This window comes from Pseudoliparis swirei, chromosome 10 (assembly GCF_029220125.1).
Source record: "Pseudoliparis swirei isolate HS2019 ecotype Mariana Trench chromosome 10, NWPU_hadal_v1, whole genome shotgun sequence".
Classification (NCBI taxonomy): Eukaryota; Metazoa; Chordata; class Actinopteri; order Perciformes; family Liparidae; genus Pseudoliparis; species Pseudoliparis swirei.
The window spans coordinates 6,562,425-6,586,690 of NC_079397.1; the positions used below are offsets into that span (position 1 = coordinate 6,562,425).

Genomic DNA, 24,266 nt, shown 5'->3' on the forward strand with positions numbered 1-24,266 from the left:
TTATCAGCCAATCAAAAAAAAGAAATGGGCTACACAATAGTCAATCAGAAAAAAACCCGTATCTGTTGTATCTGGGTAAGATTTAATCCAGCAACCAATGAAAATAAAGCATCCTGGAATTGTGCGCGACTGACTGATATCCGAAAATTTAGTTCGGGGGGGGGGGGGTGATGGAAATGTCACTCTTGCCTGTCTTCAAAACTTGAGAGCCCTGTAAAGTCTATCAGCTAACAGTGCTAACAGCGCTAGCAACAACAGCGGTGCTAAAAGCGCTAACAACAACAACAACAACAACTGTGCTGACAGAGCCGAGGGTGGGGGGTGGGGGTGGGGGGCAACGCTTCCAGCCCAATGTTTAGAAAGGCATAATCAGCAGTAATCGGTGCAGTGTAAAAGCGCAGTGCACAATGGCGGCCATGAGCTAGTTAGCGGGGCGCGCTCACGTGCGCGAACATGCACTATAGGCATGAGGTCCCGGTTATGAAAACAAGGCACAGCACCTCGGATTACAACACACAGAGTGGCTTCATTTTGCTCAGCTAAACATGACTACAGGGCTCTCAAGTTTTGAAGACAGGCAAGCGTGAGATTTCATCACCGATACGATACAGCTGCGCGCGCCGGCATCGAGCCGAAAAGAGTTGTTGACGGGGGGGGGGGGGGGGGGGGGGTGGTGCTAGTGACTATTTCTACTCCAGCGGAACAATCGATCGGCCGCATTTTTCAAGCCCTGCGCCGAGAGGTTTTTTTTTTAGGTTTTTTTTGTGTGTGAATGTGATGTGTGATGAGACCGAGACGAGATGAGTCAAGGAGTCTGCGTGAGACTTGAGAGCCCTGTGACTACACTCTATCTTCACTTAGAAACCGGTTGTTTGATGCTATTAATTTTGTACATATCACATAGCTTTTAAATAATATAATACATAAGCTTTAAAAGGTTCATTCTGGTGATATTTTTCATTTTTTGTTATCATCAATAACTCCCATGAAAAGACCAACAAATACAATTCCTTGATCCTACTGTAGGCCTACTGTCTCTGGAGCAATACACTTGCAGTGTTACCCGAAAACCATTGACAAATGGATTGATGTTTGCTAAATACATTTGTAATAATAACAAATTTGACACCCTGCCTTCATGAATAGATTCCAAAACGAAATTAAGCCTATAAAACTCACTGAAACAGACGTGTGCTGCAACTCTTCATTTAAATCTACTCTGCTGTCATCGGCCAGCACTTCATCAATACTTGTTTTCATTTTTATGAAGGCAACTACTGCCACCGGATCAATGACTATCTTGCTGACAGACATATTTATTTATCGGGCGGCATTGTTCCCCGTCTCTTCTGTTCTCGGGAGTTCTCCAAAATAACAGCTTGAATAAGCTCTTTTTATGCCTCCCGTTGGAAGCAATTAGTGGCTTCAGGCAAAGGATGCAGGGTAATTGCTTCTCCCATCTCTCTGACAGATTGACCGGTACTGAAAAAAGCTACAAGACGGCGGATGAAACGCACGGCCGGCAGCGGTGCCTCCTAACAGCGTGGCACCGCGGACACACGCGGAACATGGATGCAATTCTGCAATAAGTGTTTTGTTTACATCTCCAGGGATTGGTTTTCTCACCTGCGCTTTGTGTCGTGGACGTGGTCAGCAGCTTAGTGGATGCCGTGGAGATGTCTGCCAGATCGGTGTCGCTATCCCCGCCAGCTGAAGGAACCACACCTTCCTCATCCTCCTTATCCTCTCGGCCCGGCGGCTCTGGGAAGACACATGCAGTTTAACCTCCGAGCGATCTCACAGCGATCACGACCGCAATTTAAGGAACACAGTCACACGGTCGCTTCAAGTAATCGCGGGGGGGAAAACAGATTAGCAAGTTTAGAGCCTGCTCAGAGAAAGTTGAACCCTCTGCGCTCTCTGCTCACGGCATGTCTGAGGCGTCACACTGAAGGACATGGTCGGACTATATTTCTTAACCCAGTTATGTCAGATGGACTGACCATCGCCCACTTAGTTGTAGCCAGTCATCCATAGCTCAGTCATCTGGCTCTTTGTAGTTTAATTGCATTGACATCCTGGTGTGTCTGCGTGTGTGTGCGTGTTTGTGAGTGTGTGTACGTCCCGGTCCATCACAAATCCACAACCCAGACCCGTTTCACGACAAGCGCAGAGGGAGAAAGAAAGAAAGCAAGAGCCAGCGAGGGAGATAACTCACTGACTCTGAGACAGAGCCACGTCAACCTCTTTACCCCTTGGTTCACTCACACACTGCGTGTCCACAGACGGCCCTCTGCACACCATTTGTGTGCTTCACACTTATAAATGAATGATGGGGATCAGATGAGACCTGGGACAATGTTCAGTGAGGGAATCTGTCGGGGGGGGGGGAAAAACTGATGAGCTGACTGCGTGATGAAGCCAGGGATAGCAGGTGCAGTGCTAGTTTATAGCTTCAGAATTATTATTAATAAAAGACGCAGAGGCATGCGGGAGGAATAATGAGTGCGGGGGAAAAAAGAAGGCCATGCAAGCTACTATCGCACGGTATAATCTAGGTCACGCTCACAGCACCCGAGTTAATCGTAAGTCTTGAAGGTCTCCGAAGCGAAATCTGACTTATTGCGCTGTTGACCCCAACGCATCACAGACATGTATTCTACAAATCACTGTTTGTATAGTTTACGCTACACATTGTCACAACCTTTTTAGTTTCCACTGTTAAGCAGTTGTTGGTCGATCAAATGAATTGAAAGGAGACTCTGTACACTGGAACTAGACCTCTGCACAATCTCAGCTGCTGTGACGTGCCTGCATATTAAACTAGAATGGGCACTCGGTAGAGCGCATACCTTCACATATCACAAGATTGGGCAGTGAATTATGAACATTTTGGCATTAGTTTCATGCCAATTAGATAAAAATTGACCGTGCTATGGTAAAAAGAAGATGTTGACCTTTCCATGACCTTGACTTTGACCTTTGACCCGATTGATCCCAAAATCTAATCAAATGGTCCCAGGATAATAACCAATCATCCCACCAAATGTCATGCGATTCAAGAAGATTCTGACCTTTTCATGACCTTGACCTTTGACCCGATCAATCCCAAAATCTAATCAAATGGTCCCCGGATAATAACCAATCATCCCACCAAATTTTATGCGATTCGGTTTAAAACTTTTTTTGTTATGCGAATAACACGCATACAAATAAATAAATAAATACACGGCGATCAAAACAAAACCTTCCGCATTTTCAATGCGAAGGTAATAAACTAAAACATCAAACGAGATCTGCTACACATCTGAGGCAAGCACAGCAAACACGTGCTTTCACTCACGATGCGTGGCGAGGTCAAGAGACTCTGCTGACACAGCAGAATGAAAGCAGAAAGGGCATTAGAGAGATTTTACTCAACACTACACCTACATGCTGAATTGCCATTTCACTGTTTACCTAATTAGGAGACACATCATTTATTTTAGTCTCCGTGACCTGAAAGTAAGACGTTCTCTCCATTTATTCTCAGTTGAATAATAATATTTCCTTGTTCACCTCAGGCTATGAATGGATGTTTCTTTATGACTGTAAAGTTTCATCCAGAGATACAGCCCATATTGAATTTAAAGTAGCATCCACAACGGGCAACACTTTTGAGGCAATGATGGGTATTTCTTCTGGGTAGTAATTCACAGTGTATTGTGTTTCAGAGGCTCCTCATTATCTTCATCTTATGTTGCACTCCGTTACACCCTATATAATCTATGCAGGCCCGGAGTGAGTTTGGGAAAGAACACATGCGTTTGGAAACAAACACAATGAGCCAAGAGTGATAAGACAGGAAAGGAGTGGGTTGGACAGCATCTCAAATGTACTTGCAGTACATTGCATCACAGCGTTGCTAATTTGGCTCAGTTTCAAGATAGTTATTACGGTATCTGTGGCATTCTCCAAACTCCATTTCACTTAAAAATATGTCTGAGTAAAGGTGAGAAATAATCCAGATTGTTTTATATTTACATATTTGCGTTTAGGTTTCCTCAGCCGGAGAGCTGTGGGTGAAATCCTAAAAACCAACAGCTTTAATCCATCTTGTTTTATTTTAACTCATGGACCCGCTGTCTGACCAAATGAGTCAGAAGATTAACATAATAGTAAAGTCACCACCGTTTTTAATTTGCATTTAAGCCCCTTTTCCATGTCCATTCTACACGGGGGTATTAGATATTCCTGGCACCTGCTGTCCGTGTAAATCCATTTCCTTAATCAATTAATCTGTCGATGGCCGTGCTTTAGCTGTTTGGCATAGTGCTCGGATCAGAGGGACAATATATCCTTGCAGGTAATGGAGTGCGTTCAGGGTCTAGTCTTGCCGCCACCTATTAGTACAGCATACAGTAATGTAAAAGGTGGGAGGAGGGGAAAGAAGGGCACGGATAAAGGAAAGCTTTTTTAGAAGTACATTTACAGCAGTGGCATTCTGGGAGTTTTTTTGGAAAACCTCCATTTCCAACCCCCACTCCGCATCATCTTCAACCCCCAGCTCTTTTCCCAGACGCTTCCCGCTCTCTCTTCTCATCATTGCCCTTGCTATCAGTAGAGGATTTGACACAGATGGAGAGCGTTGCTGTTTTTTTTTTTCATACACCTAACGGCCTCCTCAAGGGCAACGCCACACATAGCAAAGGCTGTCTCGATCAATGGAAACCCGCTCAGTTGTGAAGATGTTACATTGCAGCACACAGAGCCAATGTTCACGTAGGGATAATCTATGGTAATGCATTTCATTTTCACATTAGTCTCCTTTGTCCTTTCCCAAGGTGTGATTGTCGAAACGCCGCAAGACTCCAGCGCGATGCCACACCGGGCAGACTGCAAGGGTGCATGAAAGCGCCACATTTATTTCTTTGTTTTAATTTCTCAGCTGGATGACTAGAAGCTTCTCTGATTCCCGTCAGAACATGTTCACCCTTCAAAGTAGCCATTGCTGATCCTGTATGTCCGTCCATGGAAAAGAAAGTGACAGGGATTTGTTTGTGTTTGTACAGAGGCACACATATTGCGGAGGGAGGGAGGGAGAGAGGGAGGGAGGGAGGACACTAAATGGCAAGAAGCATGTTCAGCCTCTAGGAGCAGCGTCTGGCGAGCGGTTGGTCCCAGTGGAGTGGAGGTAGTTTTGCTGAGTGTGCGTTTGGAATACTGATACATGGTCACATCAGTCCCCCCCCCCCACACACACACACACCCGGGCCAAACCCCTATCTTTTCTGTATGCCGCCACACGATGCACTGCTGAAAACAAGTGCAGACACAACACCATGCGCTGTAGACATAACATCACGAGTTTCAATACAAGCAGCGTAAAGCAGCGTAAAGCAGTGTGGGAATAGCTGCGATGGATTCGTTTTTTCACTCAGGACCTCTTTAGGTGCTTTTTCGATATAGTGCAGAATACATTGCCGTTTGTAAATATGTTGTAAGAGCGTCGTCTTAAAGCCTTGGAGACAGCAGTGGTCTAAACAATCTAATGTCAAGGTCCATTTAGTAGCTGAGCTCAAGCTTTTCACTGCGTCACACAGAAAAGAAAAGTCCTTAAAACACTCCAAAACACTCAACAAATCTTATGATTGAAAGCTCCAGAACGGCTGCTAAATGGACCTTAACATGATATTTCGTCAACCAGTAAACTAAATTAAATCTCAAACAATAGAAAGCCATGATGATTTAAGAGAACTCTGAACTGGCATAAAACAATATATATATATGTACACTACCGTTCAAAAGTTTGGGGTCACCCAGACAATTTCGTGTCTTCCATGAAAACTCACTTTTATTTATCAAATGAATTGAACATTTCATAGAACATATAGTCAAGACATTGACAAGGTTAGAAATAATGATTAATATTTGAAGTATTAATTTTGTTCTACAAACTTCAAGCTCAAAGGAAGGCCAGTTGTATAGTTTATATCACCAGCATAACTGTTTTCAGCTGTGCTAGCATAATTGCACGGGTTTTCTAATCAGATATTAGTCTTCTAAGGCGATTAGCAAACACAATGTACCATTAGAACACTGGAGTGATAGTTGATGGAAATGGGCCTCTATACACCTCTGGAGATATTTCATTAGAAACCAGACACTTCCACTTTGAATATTAATTTACCACATTAACAATGTAAAGAGTGTATTTTTGATTAATTTAATGTTATCTTTATTGAAAAAACAGTGCTTTTCTTTGAAAAATAAAGACATTTCTAAGTGACCCCAAACTTTTGAACAGTAGTGTATATATATATATAAATTATTATGTTTTATTTTTTACATTTATGGAACAGGTGTTGTATTTTTCTTTTCTTTTACTCTGATTGCTTTATTATTTTTTAGCATTATGCTTTGTGTGAGTATCTTTGAACTTTCATTTCAAAGATTGGATTTGTACTCATATTAATGGGACATTTGGTGGGGTGGCAGTATTTCGTCACAGAAGCGAATCAATAGAATATCAATGTCCTTAAATATTGCAGGCTGTGTGTATACATACACCAAACAATCATGGTTTTATCAGATGGACACCGAACCTCCCCGGCAGAGAATAATCGACTCATCATTTTCTGGCCCGACCTTTGACCCGACATGATTGATGCGTCTGTACCTGCAGGAGGACCTTCCTGTGAAGATTCATTAGGCATACAGAAACCAGACTGCCACCAGTGTTGGGGGATGGGCTTTGAAGACAGAGGTGTTGCCTCAATGTCGCGTTAGTCTTCTGAAACCTCCTGGCGACTAGCAACTGTTTTAGCTCATCATCTTTGCCTTTTCACAGAGAACAAAACCCCCATTGAGCAGCTAATGACAAATGAAATGTTGGAAGAGGAACTGCTGCTTTTAAACTCATTAAAGATGTTAAATATAGGGGGTTTTTTTTAGGGGGGGGGATTGGTAGAGGTTACTCACTGGTGGCAATTGCGAAATCCAAAACTCACTTAGTCAACGACAACAACAACACATCAATCAAATAAAGATTTTTTTAACGATCCATCGATTGCGCAAAAGACTGTGATGGTTTAAATTAAGTTTCATTCCATCATCTCTGTGTGATGGGACTGTTTTATTGAATCGTTCAAAATCTGAGGGAAGCGAGCCTTGGAAATATAATAAACATGCTGTATTGTGCAACAACTCCCATTTCTGAAAGTAGCCGACATTGTATTTGTACACAGGATTAGTTGCCTGAGTCATTAAAATCACCATAGTGTAATAGACTACCTCATTGTGTCAAACAATCTTTAGGATGGTCTCTTTGAGCAAGGTGCACAGCATTTCCAACACATAACCCATCAATGTAATCATGTCACTTTGTTCCGGACTTGAACCGAATGTGTTGACAGGTTTTCAACATGATCTGGATTTTCTGCAAATGTCGGACATTTGACTACTCACCATGTCAGAAATGTCTTCAATCGAGCCAAACGGTCTGCAGCCTTTTGACAGCCAGCTATTGAACACTTAAGACCTGCCTGCCCATGATGGATCACATCTATAGAGTCAATCCAGCCACTATTGATTGGTTTAACTTTGCTTACCTCCTGCTATTGGAAAGTTAACCCTTTGGCTCTGAGTTGTGCTTGATACGGATTCCGGCACTAGTTTGTGATCGATCCCCATGGCAGTGGTGATTACCCCCGGCTGTTCCTCCATTGGCCCTGACCTGGCCTCAGAGGAGCCCAGATCGGCCTCGCTCTGAGTGGGGTGAGCTTCTGTCGTTGTTGCCTCTCCAGCATGGAGCGTAACACCAAAGGTCGAGTCTTGTGGTTTTCTGACAAATGTTGTTTCTGCGGACGTCGAGGGGGTAACAGGAACCAGAGTCTGTCTGCTGGTTACAGCGCTCTCCACCAGTCCTGGGGCAGTCGTCGTGGTTTGGGCTGCTGCCCATGTCGAGGCAGCGGGAACTGTGGTTTCTGCTGCTAACGTCAAATAGATTGTTTCTGTCAAACCTTCGGCCTCCCCACCAGTGTGCTCCTCCGGGAGCGGTTGCGCTGTGGCCGGTGCGGTGCCCACCGGTGGGTGGGTATGTGTTGCATTTTGTTCTGCAGCGCTTGTGCTGGTGGGACTGTTGGTGACCAGAGTGTTTCTGATAGAGCCGCTTGTGGGAGAGTAGGAGTCTAAAACAAGAGCTTCGTTGTCGCTCTGCGCTCTGCTGCTGCTGTGTGGAGAATCCGATGTCCCCGTGGGAAGTGGTTCCGTTCCTGTCTTTGTCACGCTGGTTAGGAGCCACTGACTCAATGCGGTGGGTAGTTCAGAGGCCTCGGAAATAACTTCTTCCCCTGAACCAAAGTGTTCCTGCGAGCGATTGATTGGTTCCGTCAGCCCTTCGGTGGTTGTGGTCGACTCAGCAGATTCATCGTTCACGTCCGAACGTATAAAGGGGAGACGGAAGGGAGGGAACGGAATGGAAGGGAACTTTGGCAGAGACGGGGTCCACCAGTATGAGCTTTCAGGTGGGTTTTCTTTTGATGCCGTCGGTCCCCAGAGGGCCTCTTCGTCAGCCACAGCTTGCCTGGGAAGTAGCAAAAAGCACCAGAAGCAGAAAGCCAAGGTCTGGAGGAGGCGAAGCATGCTGTCGACAGTGGCGCATGGGTCGATCACATGTTGTTCTCCATCCTCCTGCTCCCTGAGGCGGGGTTTGGCTCGCTCACCGGCAAAAAATGGCCTAAAAGACAAGAACACACAGGACACAGTGTGACACACTTTCCATCCACTCTCCACCAGCTAAATTTGAAAACACGAAAAAAAACATGATAGAATTAGCATCTGTTCATTTTCTTTTTTTTCCCATCAAACATTCTTGAGTGTGACCTGCTTTACGGCTTTTTTTTTATCCTTCCAGATCGTGAAGTACAGTATTGAAACGATGCCGCTACTGAAGTTAGCATGCTAAAAAGAACATGCCACCCACCACAAATCACAACAAGAGCTTTAGTATTATGGACACCACGCAATTAGTGGTGTCCTGTGAGACGTGGTGGTCAGTATTTATGTCATGCTGTGTCACAGTGATTGGGCGGCTACACAGACGGACCAATTAAAGAACTTAAACTTGAAGAACTTCCATCCATATGTGTGCTTTTCAGAGAAGAGTGATGAAGAAATAATGCGTGTGTGTGTGTGTGTGTGTATGGGGGGAGGATAGTGAATTAGGTTCCGGGTTGCCAACATTAGAATAGAGGGGACCTCTTTTTCTTTTGTGTAGCACCGAGTGGTTCAAAGTCACTCGCCTGTTGCCTCAGTGAAAAGACTGAAGCACCAAAGGAATTTACCCTGTGGGAACAACAACCTGTATGCTCCGGCTGTACTTAACCCCCCTCGCTTCGGCCTTGCCTTCTTTCAATCTCAGATGTATTTGTTCTTTAAAACAGGGGGAGAAAGATCTGTTTGTGTGGGAGAGAGCAAAAAACATAAATATTCACACATCCGCTAAACTCTCTCCTGCTCTCGTTCTCCTCATGAGTGTTATTTGACACTTTATTCTGCATTGTCAGCCTCTCTGACAAGTTCATTACCAGCTCACTATTTCCCCTCCTAATCCACGGCAGTTCTCTCTCTCAGACAGGGACTTTGCCTGAAACAAGCCTATATACACACTCAGTGTGTTTACATGATGGTATAATTCTAATCTTGCTTTAGTCGGACTATGCTATCTTTTGGGGGATCAGCTGTTATCCCAATATACATGGCAGTGAGTAATTCGAATCATTGGCCGAAAGCATGTCATATCCGATACGATAGGTGGCGCTGTTTTCATTGCAACTCGTGGTGATACAGCCATTTCCGCTTGACCTCTTCACCACTACCAACAACAACCAACAACAACAACAACAACAACATCAACATTTCAATACATTAAGCATAAATTCTGTCTGCTCTTCGGTCCAGAAATGTGTGGTGGCTCTTGTGTTCTCCATAGCGTTGTTTGTTTGTTTTCTGCCGGCCAGGCTCCCGGCAGTGACAAATTATCGTCTCTTTCGACTTCCGGGTCACGACATGGGAGGGAGGGGGGAGGAGGGCGGCGGGATCTCAAGCATGCGCAAAGACGCAAAGTCCAGTTCCTAATCCAATTCACCGTTACATGCCGCGATAGTCGAATTATCAACCGGATCGGATCGAGTTATCCAGGGATGTTCATCGGATCGTAGTCGGACCGCACATAGTCGAACAAAGGTGTTTACATGAAACGGATAATTCGATTTCAGTCCGACTAAGCCAGTTATTCGAATGCATGTAAACACGGTCAGTGAGATGCCTGGATATGAAGACTGACGACCAGTGGGGGGTCAAGCATAAAGCTTCCCACACACTCCCTAGTTTTTGGCATTCTGACTGAGCAGCATGAAAATCCGTTTCCAATGAGGTGGGGTTGTTTTTAGATGCCGCGCTCGCACCAACCAACAACCCACACACAGTCTCATTTCCTACGCGCAGAGATATTACTGTCGATGCTTTTGGTTCTGACTCTGTATTGTAGTGCATTCGTTCGCCCATGTGTACTCTTCTGTCAGGGCACACACACCCACAGATGAACACTTTCTTGTTTCCTTCGAGATATTCTGACATATATTTCTTAATTTATACACAAAAGGATAACAATAAACCATTAAATGCTGCTTTTAAAGCGAAAGCGAAATATGTTTTTTAGAGTGTACAAGTTTATCGTATCACGTATAGAAACATGATCATCTGTTTTGAAGCTTATCGGGCAAATGATCTTCTGTCCTTAATTGCCTTTTCGTTGATTTGATATGCAACCGATCAATTATGCAAGAAAGAGGAACATGTATAATTCATTTTGGCGAACATTCTCACAGTTCACTTCAGCTCAGTAACAGTGCAGTAAAAGGAAACGTGTGTACAGCGCCAAACGCTTCACTTCGCAGTCTAATTTCCAGCCTATTTTAAGTTAGGATTGGAGAATCAGAAGGATGATTTCTCTTGAAACAACATCACATGTGCAGTTCTGGGCCGAATTCATTTAGCTGATCAATCATGGGAATATACACGTATACTTTTCAAGGTCGTGAGTTTCCGACAAAACCTACGTTTTTGGCCACTAACACATCACAACCGGATAATCCCCCTTCACGTTTATGTGGTGAACTTGTCATTAAGTAGAATGCTGACATATCCTGCACATACTTTATTATTATAAAAGCATTATTAGAAGGGAACTGCAGAGTTGGGACATACTTCTCTGCGGGTTTGTGACTTCAAACTCCCAGTTTCCTGTACACCTAGTCATGTAAGGTAAGCCATTCATAAATAAAGTATAATCGCAGCTTTATCATGTAAACACATTGTTGGAAGTGTCGTAGAGCTCGTGTTTCGCCTCTGTCGAGAAACTGCATTATTCAATGACATCAATAAACAAACTAACACATCATAATACAGTGTTAGCCACTAGTGATTAAAAAACCACAACACATGTTGTGCTTTACTCAATTCCAAAATGGGCCTTTTTTTGGTCATCACCTCAAATACACGCCTGTTAGAGCAGGCATTGTTTGGCTTGACAGGCAACAGAGCAAGTGGAAGGCAACTATAAAAAGTGTCTGGGGAGAATTTACAAGTCACCCTCCATTATTTGGTTGGCGTTTTGTCTGGCTGCTCCTGACAAAGACGGGGCCTGCTGCTGTAGTGTGCTCAGTGGAGCGGAGAAAGAGAAGGAGAGACAGAAGATAAGGACAGAGAGCAAAAGACAAGGGCAATAGAGGAGAGAGAGAGAGAGAGCGAGATACAAAGCCACCGTATTGACATTCAGTCGTGGCCTCCGTCGTCCAGGAGAGTAAACTCTGCTGCCGTCTCCCTGATGCTCATTTTAGTTTGTTGCCAGAACCTCTTTCATTAACTCTGTAAACAGACTCCTGTCTTTCAATTTCGCCTGTGTGTGTGTGTGTGTTCATGAGAAGCCCCCACTCTCTCACTTCTCCCAGGGCTACCAGCCATCTTGTTCTCAATCAGCTGTAACATATTTCTCTATGGAAAATGCTCCATTCTAAATTAATCCTCCGACGGTATTACAAGCCTCCTATTGAGGCCACTGGAGCCAACGGGAGAAGGGGAAGATGAAGAGGAGAAGGAGAGAAGGATCAGTTGGAAGGAGACGCGCAGTGACTGAATTAGAGGTGTGCTTCGCTCCTGATTGATTGAAATGGAAAGGCTCTACGTTAAGGGGGGGGGGGGCAAATGGAGACGAATTGGCTGTGGCCCATGTCATTACTATTAAAGAAACCTGCTATAAGCATGGTGCTTGTGGATCAATGACACAGAGTAAATTACCTCCCTGCAAATGGCTACCGCTGTGGGTGAATCTGCTGTGTGGGCGTGCATATTTACAAGCACTAGTTCTCACTCTAGTATTATTTCCATGGCAGTATGTAGGCATACTTGTGTTTACATGTGCATCCTCCCACGGAGTGTTGGGTTCCCGATCGCAGCTCTCTAATATCACACAGCTCTGGCTCCCATCTGAGGATAAACATGTAGCTTTTTCCCGTTGTCCTCTTCTGACTTTGACGCTACGCTGCGATGTCAATACTGCGCAGATTCAATCTGGCGGGCCGCGTCAAGCCAGCAGGGATTTATTCTGCGTAACGCAGCTCCGTTAGAAGGGCTTTATACTGCGTTAGAGAGCTTCACGTACAGCGGCCGAGCGTCTGACTACACACCTAGCAATCTCTACATTATGCTCATGGCTAATTATTGTGACAGTTTAGGAGAGACGGGTGCACGGAACCACCAAGATAAAAAAAGTAAATATTTTAGATGGTTAATGTTCTCGTTAAATACCTATTTATTGTTTAAGACCTTATTTATTGATTATATTTTTACCGTTTGCTCATATTATCATTACACACAACAGTACAATGTTTATATCAATACATATTGATTAGATATCACACCATATGTTGTTATTTAATATGACTCACTGAGGCTATTGGTATTGCCATGTTTTCTTGGGATGCCAGCCGATTGTGTGCAGTTACTTTGTGTGTTGCTGTTGCCCATTGGTGGGCATACTCATTTTAAAGGAATAGTTCAACGTTTTAGGAAATACACTTATTTATCCCTTTCTGAGAGACATCCATACCACTTCTCATGTCTCTTTGGCGGTTAATATGCAGCTACAACGAACGTCCGGTTAGCATAGCATGATGACAGGAAACAGGTGGTAACAGCTATCTGTGTGCATTTGCTGCTCGATGTGTCGGCAGCTGTCCGGTTAACTGTATAATTCCTCGTTTAACCTCATTTTCTGACGTCCCGTCTCTGACTACGGTTATTGAAACGATGCAACCAGCTACAGTCTATAGTTCCTGGACGTTATTGACCATAATGAGAGCTGTTCTCACGTCCGAGAATAGACCAACCTCTGGTCAAATGAGCATCACAGGCAGGACCGTACCTATGTTTATGTCCAGCAGGATTTACAACCGTACAACATCGTCCTGACTCTTTAACAATATTAATGTCTTGTCGTTTTAATATGTGGGGTTTCCTCTGGGGATCTTTTACATGCAATCTTACACATCTAGTTTCCACACGCAGAAGTCCTCTTAGAACATTAGCAGGAGCATCAACAACATCTTCTGGACACTCATTTGTCTGTGAAAACCACACGATTCCCTTTTCCATTGCTCAGATTGGCTCTGGCACCTGCCATGGCTCTTATACTCCACCTCTTTAAAAACCCCACTTTGACTTCTCACAGAACATATTCCTCATGCCTGAGACTGACATAAATTGTCCTTTGGGCTCATGCTTGTGTTAGTCCGAGAGCTGATGAATGCGGGGAACCTGCCGCCTACAAAGGATGCTCTCCAACACACGCGTTCCACCGGCTGCCTTTGCCATGGTGACAGCTGAAGCCAAAGACGTCTCGCTAATCCTGGGATTTGAGCACCTTTAGCACTCCGCTGCTACGCTGGTAGGAGTGTGCCGCACTCGCTCACTCACTCAACCCCCCACACACACACACACACACACACACAAGCATGTATATATATTATCTGTCCTCAAATAGAGAGTAAACATGGATATCATTTCGGAATCTAAATTTAGATATTGATGGCAATTAAAGGTCAGGTTAATCAAGATGACACGCTGTCAATACACACTCGTAAAAATAAATGCACCTATCAACACATTTCCTCTTTGATTTACCATTGGATGACTCCCCCTGGTCTCCTTCATCATTTAACATCAATGCACCCGGATCAACTACACGCCCTTCTTACACGTGTACAAGGACATATGACATGTGTGCGTGTGTCAGTATGTTTACCTGCAGCTGCACTAGAGTGTGTTTCCCAGCATGTAACAGCATACATATTGGAGTCACACGCTCACATCCCCTATTCCCAGATGCAGAGTGGCTGGTTAGCACACACATGCAGAGAGAGAGAGAGAGAGAGTGAGAAGGACAGCTATGTGAACAGACGTGCAAAAATGACTTACCCACAGATGTATGGAATGAGATGGAGAATCCACAGCTCGCAATGTGTGTGTTCGTGTTGCAGGAGAGAGCGTCTTTCTGAGCCAGTGTATGCTCGTCTGTGTGGAATTGAGTTCCAGTGTCCCTCCCTCCCACTCTCCCTCTCTCCCTCTCTCTCTCTCTCTCTCTCTCTTTCTCTCTTTACCTCTCTCTCGCTCACTGCATCAGCAGTCCACTGTGTGGCTCCCATTACAATAGCCTGTGGTCACACCTCAGTGAGCAAATTGTTCATTAGCGCAGATCGCCCGGTTGCCGCGGACACTAGGAAGCAGAGTTGTGCAAACACACATGCTGAATATTACATGCGCAGGCTTCACACGCGTGCATTTGCACACACACACACACACAAGCTGTAAACTGGGAACATCTGAATGCAGCTGTACTCTATTCACACCTAATATGACTGGAATGCTGATGTTGACTTTTTGGCTCTGCGAGCAAATCGCCCAACGTTCCATCGAAACAAAAAAAGTGTATCTTCATATCGGGTCGAACTTCAAAGGTTAATTGGGATTTATTCCAGCACAGATCTCGTTTTGGTGGTTTTGGCCGTTTGCTTATGATGCAACGTAACATCAGCAGACAAGAACAGTAATAATCTCCAACATCACTGTTCGGAAAAATGAGATAATGCAAAAAAATGTGATTACGGCATATGAATATGAAAACCATATTGTCAAACTGGGGTTTCAGTGTCTTGCTCAAGGACACTTCGACATGCAACCCGGAAGCGGGGATCGAACCGGGTGCCTTGCGGAACGACCACTACAGCCGACCCCGATATGTCATGTTTCCAGTTCTGGGAGGTGAACTCCTTCATGTCTCCTGCATGAAAGTCGCTTTCCACCCATTGCCCACTCCGGCTCCAGACCCTTTCCACCGTTGTGTACATCTGGCACAATGACTTCCTGTGTTGGCACTGAATGGCATTGAGTATTATTGTGAGGTACAGACTCGTCCAGTATGAGTGCAGTTCATCGGGTTACTAGCCTGCCAAAACTTCAAAAATAAGACCCAAGCTGTACTTTGAAGCATCTGTTTTATTACTTTCCATCGCAGCCTTCCGAAGCACAGAACGACCCACGTCATTTTTAAACCCCCGAGTTTAAATGAGGTTGAGGAGAGGGCGTCGCTGATTTATCTCCGTTGACATCAGCGGTGTCTTAGCCATTGAGGGGGTTGTTGTTGTTGTTGTGCACCAACTTTGGCACAACATTTCCCAGATCGTCTACTTCTATGATTCCCCGGAATTTCCTAAATATAGAAACAATCAGCGAACTCTCAGCCCAAGGAAACATAATTTCCTGAGTGGTGGCTGAGGGGTCCTGCCTGTGATGCAGCCTCCTCCCCAGCTCGGCTCAGTCCCGCTGGCAAAGGCAACATCGCCATAATAACACATTTGACCTTGACTCTCCTTGCTATTCGTACCACCTTTATTTCTTACCCCAGTGAGATAAAAGAGTAATTGTCTTGCTACACGGCTGCTTCTTCTCATTTAAAGTCAATGTATTGTCGTGTTTTTATACAGAGGGATTGGAATTATATTGGATCTATTGTCTGAAGATGGATACCTAACATACAGACTGTATTATTATGACCTTCAAAAATAGTCAAGGTATATGCAAATACTGTAAGGTCTTAGGGATTGACACAGAATATATCCATCCTGTACCAAACTGATTGGGTAAAGGAACAAACTAAAACGAATTTACAATGTTGTGCAAGATTTGTCTAAAGTCTGGTTTCGTGCCACGAAAAAATCAACTCATTTCTGTAATAACTGAAAACGCATGCACTTGTTTCCAGCCTGCAGGCTTGACCTAACTGCCGTTCTAATCTCAGGAGAGATTGAAAAATATATCCGTCTTCCAAAGTGATGAATTATGCTGATCTTTAAACTGCGCCTGAGAGCGGATGTGTTATTCAATAAAGGGATTAAGGAGCTTAAATGTGGCCCTTCTTTTTAAATAATTCCCTTAATTATTCATTTTGCAATAATATACATATAAGACATAACTGAGGGCAGACAACGTTACATAACTTGTCATATTAGACAAAACAAAACTTGCAAGATCTTGAGTAGATTCTAAGATAATTCATATCTTAAACAAACATATGGAAGTTATAACAATCTATATATGCAATATTACACAGGTAAAGTTAAGATCTATTAATTGTTTGAGTCATTTTATCATGTAATGGTTTTGGGTCTCGGCCTGTTGGTTGGCCAGAACAAGACATCTGAAGATAAAGCTGTGGCCTCTAGAGGAATGGTGATCAGTGTTTTCCACCTCACTGACGTTGTATTCATTAGTAGAGAAAATAGTCAAGAAAGTAGTTGTTAGTTGCTGCTGTGAGGTTATCTTCCAGCTCATCTAAGCGGCCCCTTTATCCCACTGCGATACTGAGAACACTTCCTCTTCTAATTGAAGATAACCCCCGTGGACCGTAACGTGCACTTTCACACATATCCCTGTGCTATCAGTGTGGCTAATGGCCGTGAACTTCAGCGTGTTAAAGGAACTTTTCCTTCTTTCTCAGGTCTGGCTGGCATCTTCAGGACACGGTGAAGCAGATCTCCGGCCTCCAGAGAATATACTAAGAATTTAGTGTATTTGTGTGTGTGTGTGTGTGTGTGTGTGTGTGCTCCAGCACACGGAAAGTCCAGACAATGGCAGATTGTGGAGGTCAAAGAAAGTTTCTTTGTATTGAAAAAACAACAATGGACTATCTATCAATAGACTCTATGCACCGTGCCCAGGGCCCTTTCGCTGTATTTTTATAGTGACAGCATTGTCACGACCTGAAATCTCCCAAAAACATTCGCTTAAAAAGTTTTTCAGCATTTGCTTTCAGAATGTAAAACTTGTCTTTGTGTGTGTGCGTGTGTGTCAGAGTGTGTGTAAAAGTGTAGCCACGGGCGTTTCTGCCACCAGATGTGAACATTTATGAATATTTGTTAATGATGTTTCACATTTTACATAATGATAATTCACTGAAGTAAAAACAGACTGAGGCGTGTTATTAATTGAGGTCTATATATGGAACGGCAGCAGTCACGGCGTAAATGCAACAACAAAAAAGATCTATGAACACAATCTGACGAGGGGAGAAATACAACACACCCCTCTTTTAACAACAAGCAGCACAAGGTAACTGGTTGTGTTCCAAGCTGGCATGTGTACTTTAAACTTGACAAAGAGTGTGTCTCTGTGAGTGTGTGTGTGTGTGTTTATGAATGTGTTCCCAGACAGCTTTGCCTGCAGATTTGATGCGGCTCATTAAGGCTGTTCGATGAGGACCAGAGATGACCTTGGTGGACAAATCCTCCGTATTTCCTTGAGAGTTACAGGAAACGGCCTCTGGGATAAATAATGTGACATCCTCACTTTGCTATCCCTTCTCACGATACCAACCAATCAGAAGCTAGTATTTCCTGTGCACATGCCGCAACACCTAAATTAACAATATTTTACGATTGTTCAAAGCACAAAGGGACAGCGAGAGTTTTCCAATGGGACTTTTGAGCATGTGGGTCCAGTAAGATGTGGGCCTGCCATCTGTAATCAATGACCGTATGTTTAATACATCAGCTACATACACCTGCAACGTGGTTCCCATACCAATGAGGACGATTGATGGGATAATAAAAAAAAGAAAGCGCCTCCTTCAAACGACAGGTGTCAACATCCTCTGAGCACGTCATGAATGCAAATGGCAGCCCTCACATGGAGGAGGGAGGAAGATGGAAGATAGAAACACGGCAGCGAGATAACGATTTGTGTCAGGCTGAACGCCGCGTCCTTGTTTTAGGGGTGACCTTTATATCTAGAATGTTGAAAGCTACTTTTATATCAACAATGGATGAAGTAATCAAACAGCTGTACCCCCGCTGTACATTCACTGCTCAGCATCAGACAGCAGGAAAAATTATCAATCCGAGAGCTCAAAGAGAAGGTGGAGACCAATCTAGAGCTAAAAACTGAGTGAATGTTGGGTTTGAATCCACATCCACTCATGATTAACTTAAGTTTAGAGTTCTCATTTACAGGATGACTTCACTGGTTAGACTACACTTGGACCTGTTGGAGCTGAGCCCTTTTCTGGGAACATCAGATGTTAACAACATTGATGGAGAGCACATGAAAAAATATGCCTTATAACTCCAGGCTGCTTAGCTCTTTGTTTATTAAGATTTGCTTCCAAACATGAGTAATCGTAAAACTGCAAACGATGTATGTTTCCCATTAAATTCTCCTGTAGCAATACCGGTTTTGCATGGTTTTGCATGCAGAAAAGGGCATCTTGTGTGTGTGTGTGTATGTGTGTAGGTGTGTGTGTGTGTGTTTCAACACAGACATGCTTGGTGTAATTCCATCCTATGCATGGAGAGTGAGGAGGCACATGATGCCAGGAGGAAATCTGACAGAGATGATGAGCGAGCGGAGTGAAAAGGAAAGACTGGGAGAAAAATAAAGCAGGAAGCTGAAACGGATTTTCCACACCCTGATGTGGGTGGAGCCCTCCTGCCCCGGAGAACACAGAGGGCACATTCTCCCCTCCTCCCCTCCCTCCTAACTGTCTGTCTTTGCTGTGGACAATAGGGGCCACGGTGAAACAATGAGAAAAGGAAAGGCTGGGGATCTGTGCGGCAGCAATACGGGGGGGGGGGGGGGGGGTGAGGGCCTCGGACCTTTACAGGATGGGGGCTCAGAAGGGTGATGGCGTTGTGATGAGGGGAATATAGAAAGAATCAGCAGGAATAAGGGGGGCTGTAAAAGAGGATGGCCATTACAATTAAAACTGGAATAATGCATATTTCTAGTTTCGCAAAACCTATGAGGCTGATACAGGAAACAAGGATATTAGATTTACATGAAAAACAAATTACAGGATTTCAAAGATCCTCCTCAAACTGTGGATATTAATGTTCATGTAAATATGAATACACCCAAAATTGAAATTTCTGTACTCACTGCAAGGTCCAAACACAAGAAGCTTACTGGAAAATATAAGGTAATCATGGGGGGAGGTGCAAATGACTGTGGAGAGCAGATCCAGGAGAAAAGGAGAGAGAGAGAGAGAGAGAAAAAGAAAGTGAGTGAATACGATGACCTAAAACTGCCTCTGCTGCCTGGATGTGAATGAATGGAAAGACCCGATCACGGCTGCGACAGCCATCTTACAGTCACCTACACATAACACTGTCATGACAACCGCGGCTCACATCCGCAGCAAGAGTCCTGAGGGGGAAACTTGAAGTTAGAGTGAAAGAGGGGATACAAGAAACATGAAGAAGAACATAGAGGAACACTCTTGATGTGTTTCTGTGTCTTGTTGGCGGTTGAGTGGAAGATGTTTCATGTTCCCACTGAGCCGTGGAATTTCCTGGTTGAAAGAATCTAAAACAACTGTAAACATCAGAATTGTTTGCGGTCAGCTTTTCCAGATTCATGGCAAGTTTGAAACCGAATAACTGAAATAGAGGAAAATAAGACAAGACAATTACTCGTACAAGATTGATCTTTGTAGCGGGGGCTTGTGAGCGCCACGGAGTATGTCGAAGCGGAATTCTCACAAGAACTCAAATGCCCTGACAGATATCCAAACACATTTGGGGGGAATTGATGACAGAGAGAGTAAGTTTTATTCTTAAATACTGATAATGAAGAAAAAATGTGTCTACGTCCCTGGGAAATAAATCTTGAGCCGGAGGTTGTAGCTTGTTGTCGACATCACTACGGTCACAGAGAGGTGTTGTGTGTGTTTTAACTCTGTCGTGAGAGAGCTATTGAGCCGGGAAGTCCGAATCTGTGAATATCTTTCTAACTTTACTGAACTAATGTTTCCCTCCAGTTGGTGGAGACCACGTTGGAGCTCCTGGCCCCCCTGCGGCCATCAGGTTTGTCCAGGAATAGATAGATGGACGGATAGATAGAGCGATGAACAGATACTTTATTCATCCACAGGGGGATATTTGGTTGTAGAAGCAAGGTTACAGAGTAAACACACAATATATACAATAAGATAGCAGAGCAGGAAATATTCAATTCAAGAAAATTAGATGATAAAGAAAATGCAAAGTCTATAGAGTGTAGGCCTATATACAGTGAAAGCGGTGAAAGGGTTATTGATCAATTTAAGGAGGATATGGTCAGAGGTGATTTATTATAAAGTGCTGTGGCAGTTGGCAGGAATGTTCTCCCGTATCTGTCCTTGGTTATTCCTGTCCTCTCACCCTCTCTTTAGCTGTGGAACGTCTTGAAGAAGCTCCGGCCCCAGCCCCCCAGAAACCAGAAGAGTCTCCCAGGAGGAGCAGGAAGAGGAGGAGCCCGACTGCCCGGCAGGACTGATAAAGTGCCAGACAGCCTTCCCTCTCGCCTGGCGGGGGAAGGCTGGTTGGCGTGGTTATACTTACTAACATTAACAAAAGTCTCCAAGTTTTTTATTTAGGTATCGATTGCGGTGACACAAGAAGCAACTTCCAGGATCTCCTTGAAGACGACGAAGAAGATGACGAGGGAGGACCACATGAGAAGGATGAAGGACTACAGGACCAGATGAAGAGCGGCGGTTGCCTTTCTTTTAGTGGGCGGAGTAAGTAATCCCTCACTCAGACTACAGAAGTATCGGTAATACGATCCCATCACTGGAGGCCAGATCCAACACAACAATGTAAAGGTTGTGTAGTTCAGTTCAAACGTATTCATCTCTGGTGTTTGTGTCTCACAGGGCAGGACTCCTCTGTCTCTCTCCCAGCTGAAGGTGGACGTCAACCAACCCGTCACCCTCAGCAGACCACTGAACAAGTACAATCAGGACCCCCCCCCCTGCCCCGCCCCGCCCCGCCCACAGGAAGAAGAAGAGGGACGCCTCAGCCTGAACAAGACATAATAATTCAAAAAGCGTTGAAGTATTTCATTTGTCACTTGGAATACTGTATGTGCATGTAAACTGTGTCCAGTATTTAGATTGTTATCTCCTGATTTTAATGAACAAATGTACAACAAAATCTAAATATGTCTTTTTATTAAAAACTACTGGGTCAGCAAACTGTTATGATGTTCATATTGGGTTATAATTCAACTTTAATGGTTGAGACTTATGCACTACAATGTTATAGTTTTTATATTTACTTATTGTGTTGATTCGTAATAATTAATGTCAGTAATATATTGTTAATTTATGCCAGTGCTCATTTTTCATCTTCATAACGGGTAAACGATTAAACCAAAAATTATATTTTTGTTTTGCCAAAAATAGCTTAAATGACCACAAAGATATTTTATCGTACAAAACATCATAAATGGCAAAGCGTCAACATGTCATGTCAGTTGGCAACAATCAGTAACAAATACCAACATATATCTTCACTCTAAGTCTAAATAATCCAACTAAAGCAATGCATCATTTATATTTTCAAGATTTTCATTGACAAAAATAGAAAATAGGAGAGTAAGTAACAGACCCCGGCAGTATATGAAATGATGCTTTTATACCAAACTCCTAACTGGATGGAGAAGTGAATCAAACCGAGACTTTAATCGTCACGTTCATCTTTGGGCCGACGGGCTTTCTGGAAGAACAACTCCCGTCTCACATCTAAAAAACAGAAAAAATAAACCGGAGCATGACCACCACAATAATGTGTATTTGACATGAATACAGAAAGGGCACTTTTCTCATCCAGGGCAAAAGGACAGGTGCTTGAGCACCACTAGGGCTCTATCTGTGCACGTGCCTGTATATATATATATATAATTTATATATATGCCTTAATTAACTTTATTCATATATCACTTTTCAAATATGCAGTTATGTGATTTTACAATAAGACAAATTAGAAAAACGACATCAGTTAAAACTAAGTTAGAACAATAAACAATTAATTAAGAGAAAGCTAATTTGGACGATGTCTAACTGAATACATTTACTCAAGCACTGTATTTGCAGAGTGACAGCTTGGATACATCTGAGTAGTTTAAGTAAGTGGGAATCTGAAAAAGTTAATTGTAATGACAAAAAAATATATTATAATGAATTGCTGGAATGAATTACATATTTGCTAAATGAAAATCGAATTCTAAACATTTGTCGAGGGGTGGTTTCAAACAAGAATTATGAACCCAATGAGGCCAAATTAACTTTAAAAAACACTGAAGACTCAGAATTTCATAGAAATGACATGTCTGCCACCAGGGGCGGTTTTTCCGACAGGCGGTATAGGCGGCCGCCTAGGGCGCCATTCAGAGGGGGGCGCAAAAAAATGCGCCTTTTTGCTGGGCAGTTCTTTTTGCACCCCCATCTATATCTCCAACCAATATTTTGACAGCAATGCCAGCCAGAAAACAAACAAAAAACATTAAAGCTGCAAGCAGCGTCGAACGGGTCCTCGTTCATCTGCGCCGGCCGGAGAGGAGACTCCGGCCGGAGAGGAGACTCCGGCCGGAGAGGAGACTCCGGCCGGAGCGGAGACGCCGGCCGGAGCGGACACGCCGGAGCGGACACGCCGGAGCGGAGACGCCGGAGCGGACACGCCAGCCGGAGCGGACACGCCGGAGCGGACACGCCGGCCGGAGACTCCGACCGGGGTGAGGCTGAGAAGAGAAGAGAGGAGAAGACCTCTGCAGCTCATCCAGAATGCAGCAGCTCGACTGGTCTTCAGCCTCCCGAAATTCACCCACACCACTCCGCTCCTTCGATCTCTTCACTGGTTACCGGTGGCTGCCCGCATCCGCTTCAAAACACTGGTTCTGGCGTACCGTGCTCTAAACGGATCGGGCCCCGTCTACATCCGGGATATGGTCACACCGTACACCCCGGCACGTTCGCTCCGCTCGGCAACAGCCAATCGTCTTGTGCCTCCTGCACCTCGAGCTAATCACTCGAAATCCAGACTGTTTGCTGTCCTGGCTCCTCAGTGGTGGAACGAGCTCCCCACTGACATCAGGACAGCAGAAAGTCTCTACATCTTCCGCCTGAGACTGAAAACACATCTTTTCCGACTATATCTGGATTAAAACACAGATTTGCACTTCAGTGACACTGGGATGGCATTTATTGTGGTGCTTTTGTGGTTCGACTGAGTGAAGGAAGTGTTGCTTCCTGTGTTCTTGTTGTTCTTGGTTTATACTCTAGGTTGAAACGCACTTATTGGAAGTCGCTTTGGATAAAAGCTAATGTAATGTAATGTAATGAGAAGAGAGGAGAGGAGCGGAGACGCCGGCCGGAGACTCCGCTCCTCTCCTCTCTTCTCTTCTCTTCTCAGCCTCACCCAGGTCGGAGTCTCCGGCCGGCGTCTCCGCTCCGGCCGGTGTCTCGTCTCTTCTCTTCTCTTCTCGTCTCTTCTCTTCTCTTCTCTTCTCTTCTCTTCTCTTCTCTTCTCTTCTCTTCTCTTCTCTTCTCTTCTCTTCTCTTCTCTTCTCTTCTCTTCTCTTCTCTTCTCTTCTCTTCTCTTCTCTTCTCTTCTCTTCTCTTCTCTTCTCTTCTCTTCTCTTCTCTTCTCTTCTCTTCTCTTCTCTTCTCTTCTCTTCTCTTCTCTTCTCTTCTCTTCTCTTCTCTTCTCTTCTCTTCTCTTCTCTTCTCTTCTCTTCTCTTCTCTTCTCTTCTCTTCTGCTGGAAATCACTGCTATATACTCTGTTTCGCTGCTCCGGGACGTCACGACTACGAGCGACGTCACCGCATCAAAGCGCAGACTGTTTCCATGGTGACTCA

At 44.2% G+C, this 24,266-nt stretch overlaps 1 protein-coding gene across 4 annotated transcripts in view; it reads right to left on the minus strand.

Annotated features, from left to right (window-relative positions):
- Positions 1–23,925, minus strand: part of prrt4b (proline rich transmembrane protein 4b) — a 31,462-nt gene extending 7,537 nt beyond the window's left edge. Inside the window, exons 1-4 of one of the 4 annotated variants that reach the window (XM_056425288.1) lie at positions 14,515–14,556; positions 14,342–14,432; positions 7,590–8,716; positions 1,627–1,761 (exon numbers count right to left, since the gene is read on the minus strand). In XM_056425288.1, the coding sequence (XP_056281263.1) occupies positions 1,627–1,761; positions 7,590–8,622 (1,168 nt within the window). In that variant the 5' untranslated portion in view covers positions 8,623–8,716; positions 14,342–14,432; positions 14,515–14,556. The other 3 variants (XM_056425286.1, XM_056425287.1, XM_056425285.1) reach the window with 3 other exon arrangements.
- Between the last annotated feature and the right edge of the window lie 341 nt (positions 23,926–24,266).